Source organism: Hibiscus syriacus, unplaced genomic scaffold (genome assembly GCF_006381635.1).
Source record: "Hibiscus syriacus cultivar Baekdansim isolate YM2019G1 unplaced genomic scaffold, ASM638163v2 tig00117056_pilon, whole genome shotgun sequence".
Classification (NCBI taxonomy): domain Eukaryota; kingdom Viridiplantae; phylum Streptophyta; class Magnoliopsida; order Malvales; family Malvaceae; genus Hibiscus; species Hibiscus syriacus.
The window spans coordinates 7,316,644-7,322,795 of record NW_024063539.1 but is presented as its reverse complement, the minus strand read 5'-3'; the positions used below and the strand labels follow the sequence as shown (position 1 = coordinate 7,322,795).

General features: G+C 33.2%; 1 protein-coding gene across 1 annotated transcript; it reads right to left on the bottom strand.

The window, feature by feature from the left end:
* Positions 1 to 2,433: 2,433 nt before the first annotated feature.
* On the bottom strand, positions 2,434 to 4,529 carry LOC120198483 (alpha-1,3-arabinosyltransferase XAT3-like). Its single transcript, XM_039199815.1, has 2 exons — positions 4,343 to 4,529; positions 2,434 to 3,602 (listed from the first exon to the last, which is right to left on the bottom strand). The coding sequence occupies exons 1-2, from the start codon at positions 4,527 to 4,529 to the stop codon at positions 2,434 to 2,436; spliced, it is 1,356 nt and encodes a 451-aa protein (XP_039055746.1).
* Positions 4,530 to 6,152: the final 1,623 nt, after the last annotated feature.

The following is a 6,152-nucleotide window of genomic DNA, read 5'->3' as shown; positions in this document are numbered from 1 at the left end:
TATAAGAAATTAATATTATTATTTTTAAAATATTCAATTAACTTATTCAATATTATTACTACAATATTACTTTTTATAATTTTATTAATAAATATATTTTAAATAATTTAATAAATAATATATTAATTAAAATAATATTATAATATTATATTAAAATTGAATACATAATACTAATCTTTTGTAATTATTCAATAATATTTTTTATAAAAATATTAAATAATATTAATTATATTAATGATTTATTAAATAATTGTGTATATTATTATAATATTAAAATAATATTACTATATTATGTTATTAAAAATATTAAAAAATATTTTGAATATTTTAATAATTAGTATTTTATAAAATATTACTAGACTATTATACTAATATTAAATGTATAAAATAATATTTTCCGTTTTTAATAATTTAATAATATTATTTTTATAAAAATAATAAATAATATTAACTATATTAATAATTTATTACATGTTATTAAAATAAAAATATAATATCATATATTATGATAATATAGTTGAGTATATACTAACATAATATTGGAAAATAAAATATTAATAAAATTACATTATATATATTAACTATTTTAATAATTAATATTTTAATTAAAATGATACTAAACTATTATATTAATATTAAATAAATAAAATAATATTATATTAATATTAAATAAATAAAATAAAATTAGAAAAATGGTTTATGAAAAATTAGACGATAATACGTTTTACATCAAATACAAAAGAACCAATAAATTGAATTACATTAAAAAAAACCAATTACGACTATCAAATACTGGAAAATATTTTCCGTAAAACTAATTATAATGGTCAAACACTGAAAAATAAGGAAAACATTTTTTGAAAAATGAATTCTAGCTATCAAACATACTTAGATTTTAAATATTTATAATCGAATTTTATTATTAATACAATGTTTGAATTTTCATTTTTAGATTAAATATATTTTAATTTAAATTTTATTTTGTGTAAATTCTTTTCATAATAATTTTCATTAATATATATATTATATTGTGTTTGATTTTTTTTTCAAAAAAATTGAAAAAAATTCATTAATGACTCAATCTATTTAGGCCAAAACCTGAAGTAAATGAATTAAATAATAATCCTTCCACAGATTGGGTTAAGATGACCCAACGGTATTACCTACCCGTTATGAAGACCGTCTGTAGGTTAAGTGTTATTAATCATATTTAATCTACAACAAATCCTATATAGGAAAATGATTTGCATCTTCAATCCAATGTCCAATTCTTTTTATTTCTTTATATATATATATTAAGAATTCAAATCAATGTTTTAATTTCAGGATGATGTATATATAATTTCAGTGTACTGTTTTATTACCTTAGAATTACATGAATTTGAAAGAAGAAAACCCAAATATTTTCATCAAATTAATGAAATATATTTAGCTTTTACAAATCAAATAAATTCAACAACTTAATAAATAAGTGAATAAATAATGAACTTATTTCATTTTAGCATAATTGCACAAACCAAAGACGCAAAACTCTCCATTGCATATTGTTGCATCCACCACAATGTTTGGCATTGAAAGATGGATTAACACATTTTCCCTTACAGCATATCTCATTGTACTTGCATTTCTTTCCACACTTCCCACAGTTTTGCCTGTCTGTTAACACGTTTACACATTTTTTCTTGCAGCATGTACGTCCATGGCTCCACTTTGCACCACAAATCGTAGGGAACTTGTTGCAAGTAACCCTACGACTTCGTTTCCTTTGCCACAGCGAACGATGAGTACTCGGATGAACTCATTGTTACATTGCTATGATCATCTTCTGCTGAATAATTCTCAGCACTCACCTGTTGTGATGCTGCTGAGATGCTTAGGGATAATATCATCACATGAAAACTGGTTTTCTGAACATCGTAAGGATTATTTGAAAGAAAATGAAGAAATCAGAGATGGTGAAGAATTGGAGATAATTGAAAATGGGTGTTTGGGATGAAGAATTTGGTGTCAAAGAAGGTATTTACAGGGAGAACTAACTATGAAATGTAGGGGGCATTGTACTTTGAACTTTTTGCTCTTAGCGGAAGGTCAGCCCTGCACATAAAATAATAAACTAGAGCAAAGACCAAGTTCATAAAAGGTACCATATTCACATTACTCAGATTCAAATAGTAAATATCAGACACGCGTAGGAAAGGTTGGAAAGCATCTATAGAGTTGCAGATTCATTTTTTTATTCATTTTGTTAGTCAAATTTTGACGACTTTACAAGTCCACTAGCTGAATTAGTGAAGAAAAAAAAGAAGATATTTTTGACATGAAAGGTCAAATTTTCCCTACAATTAGGCAAATTCAGGGTCAGAAAAAGATACCTTACAGATTTGGCAAGTTTGCAATAGTGTTGTTGAATCTTGAAGATGATGAAATGTACATTCATCGATTAAATGGAATTGAGGTTTCAAGAATTTGCTTAGTTTCAACAAGGGTCTTCTTAAATCTCTCTAAATTGATCTTTACATCTTGGCCATCGACATACACAGACCTGAATGCACGATATCCCTTGGACATTATAGATTCCGGATCCCTAACGACAGGGTGATCTTTACCGTAAAGATCGAACAATGAACTTTCCTCCGGTTCGATCTTGTACTCCAAGTATCGAACTCCCATCGACTTCGCCGGTCCACCATAATAGGTAATTGCCCCCCATTCACATCCCAACGGCACCACTTGAATCATCACTGCACCATTGGGCAAGAATATCTCATTTGTTAGCCCTGCACCATGGGCTCCAACCATGACACAACATGAGTTCACCAGCTCGGAGAACTCGTTCAAGTACATCATCCTCTCCGGTTCCACCCTTAAGACTTGAAAGCCTAGTCCCTCCATCATCGCCACCATTGCATGTTCATTCAGAAACCGTCTCGTATTCTGCCGCGATATAAGCATCAACACCGGCTTTCGAAGCTCAGACACGTGGTTCGTTCTCAGGTTATATGATTCTTTCAAGAACTTCCTGAAATTATACATGGAATAACCCCCTGGACTATCAGAAACGTTGAGGGCTAGATTGTCATGATATTCAAGACCTATAACAGCCCCCGGAAAACAATGAACGCTCCCATCCTCAGGATTTATAACATCATAACCAGACAACCGAGAGATAACCCTGCTGTACTTTTCAACCATCCAAAGCTCGAAATCAGTGATGACGAACTTTACTCGAGACCGGAAATGGCGGGTAGTGATGAACAGAGGGATGATAATCTCATTGAACTCATGAAAAACATTGCCTGTGAAGCCTTCTGAAGAGAAGACAACAGCTGTTACGTTGTGGGTGAAATTGCAAGCTGGTGGTGGATTAATGGTGCTGTCCCCATGAAGAATCTCAACCGGTGAGACACTCTTCATCGCTGTTTCGTCTTCCTTCCTTGCGTATGGCCTGACAACTCTCTTGACTTGAGGCTGATGATCATATGGCACATAAACAGTTAAACCTTTGTTGTACATCCTCACAGGTTTATTTGCAACGCATAGATCGTAATGAAAATCGGTGTGGCATGAAAATCCATTGGAATCGAACTGAACCCGATCATCTCCTGTTCCATTCAATGCAATATTTAATGCACATACAGTGTAAATTCTAAAAAAAATGGAAGAGATGAACCTCTATGTAGACACTAATTTTCGTCGACATATTTTTTCCCCCTTTATATGTACCTACATATTTATATATATACATATTTTGAAACTACGTATATAATATATAGTTTTTAATAGTTTTTAAAATTATATAATATATAGTTTTAAAAAAAACATTTTAGAAAATATATATAATATATAATTTTTAAAATCATTTGGAAAACTTATATATATATATAGTTTTTGAAAACATTTTTGAAAACATATATATTATAGTTTTGAAAACATTTTGAAAACATTTATATTATATAGTTTTTAAAACGTTTTGGGAAAATTTATATAATCTTTTTTGAAAACATGTTGGAAAACATTCGTATATTATATAGTTTTTAAAAAAAAAAAAAACATTTTGAAAATTTATATTGTATGTTTTGAAAATATTTATGTATATATATATATTATTATTATTTATTATTATTATTATTTTTCATTTTTTTTTTAACTTATTTTGGTTTTGTTTCAGGTCCAAAACGGGGTCCAAATAAGTCAGAACGGGCCTGAACCAGCCCAGCACAGGTTTGTGGTCTGAGAACCCTAGGCACGCATGTCAACACGCGCCGCACGGGAGTTCAAGGGTCATGAGCGAAACGGCCGGCCGTTATCCCGGGACTGACCCATCCCGGGATGGTCGGTCAACCACGAACCGAGTACTCCACAATATCCGGGGTTCTCAACGGCCGGCGGGGGTTATAAAAACCCACGGCCAAGTCACTGCCAAAAAAAGGAACATCCACTGAAAACCCAAGAATCGGGCACAGCACACCGAGAGAACAAAGAAACCAAGACCAGAAACCATCATCGTGTACCACACAGTCAAAACACATCAACACAACAAAAACATAGAACATCACAACATCAACACAGCATCAACAGTACTAAAGTACACGAAAACAAAGCCGAAATAACATCACTGAAGCCAAACCCCAAACACAAGTAAAGGAATACATAAAAAGGCCAAAGCCAAGAGAAACCGAGAGCGGGCACGGCGAGAACAGAAGCGGAAAGGTCGCCGGAAAGGTAAAAGGTCGAGACTTTTTGTTTAGATCTACTCCGGTAGGTGGGGTTTTTGGGGATTTTAGGCTTGGTTTCGTGTTTACGGGGTTAAGGGGAACATCTTGCTAAGGTTTGGTTTTGTTTCCGGCGGCCGGGGCGGCGGCGGTGCGGCTGAGTGGGCCACCAGACGGTGGCCGGATATCGCCCGAGGAAGGGCTGTTTGAGAGAGATATCTCTCAGTTGAGAGAAGAAATCTGGAAAATGGAGAGAAATGATTCAAAATAGGCCGGTTTTGGTATTTATATACCAAGGACCATCCTGCAAATACAAGATTCTTAAATCCCTTCCGTGGTCCCTGATACTTTGAGTCGCAATTCATTTTGGTCACTACCTGTAAATTTGCCTCCGAATTTCCAATTGAATCAATTTGGTCCATGTTTATATTTTTTATATTTCGTGAATTGGCACCTAACTTTTTCTTTTCTCTTTTGCAGTTCATTTTTAATACCAATCTAGTCCATTAATTTCAATTTGTCTCAATTTGATCCTCTAAGTCGATACTTTATTTTATTCTTTTTTTTATGTTTTTTTGATTTATCTAACATTTGTCTATTATTATATTTTCTAACATTTTTGACTTTTTTTAGAAGAACTCCAACCAATCAAAGGTAAGTAATGTGAATCGAGTTTTTAAATTTAAATTTAAATTTTAAATTTTCGCAACTAAGACAACCGACAAATTAATTGGTACCGAAAGGGCGGTTCAAGGGTGCTAACCCTTCCTTGACCGTAATCGACTCCCGAACCCGACACGCTTCTGGTACAACGCAGATCAGGTAAGATGGTGTCCGACCCACCTAAATTCATTTTAAAATGGTCGGTGGCGACTCCCAACCCAATCACTCAAGTCGAAGCCCAATTCCGGGGCCCAACCGAAAGACGGTTACGACAGCTTGGCGACTCCGCTGGGGACAAGTAAGTGAGTCAGGCCAGAATTAATTTTCGATTGTCTTTTTTTATGCGAAAATGTAAATGTAAATTTAAATTTATTTATTCGATTTCAGTTATTTACCTTTGATCATTTTTCAAATAAATAGTTGTACTAACATTTTTTAATGATTTCAGATTTTTCAAAGTTTTCATCTCAGGCTCTATACCCGAGCTCCGAACCCTTTTAAGTGGGGGCGAAAGCGACGCCTTCGTGTGAATTTATTCACCGTATGGGCCTAGCAAGTAACCTTCGGGATTCATATACCTTATGTCTTCGTGTGAATTTATTCACCGTGCGGGCATAAGGGAATGTGTCCTCTCGAGTTTAACTTAGTCCATACAAGCCTGTGATGGGTTTAGGACTAAGGGTCTGGCAAGCCCAAGGGGGCACCGGCAAGGAGAACTCGAGTACCGTTTTTTAGAACCTAAACCGGGAGAGTACAGGGAATTAGAGCCCGCCCCAA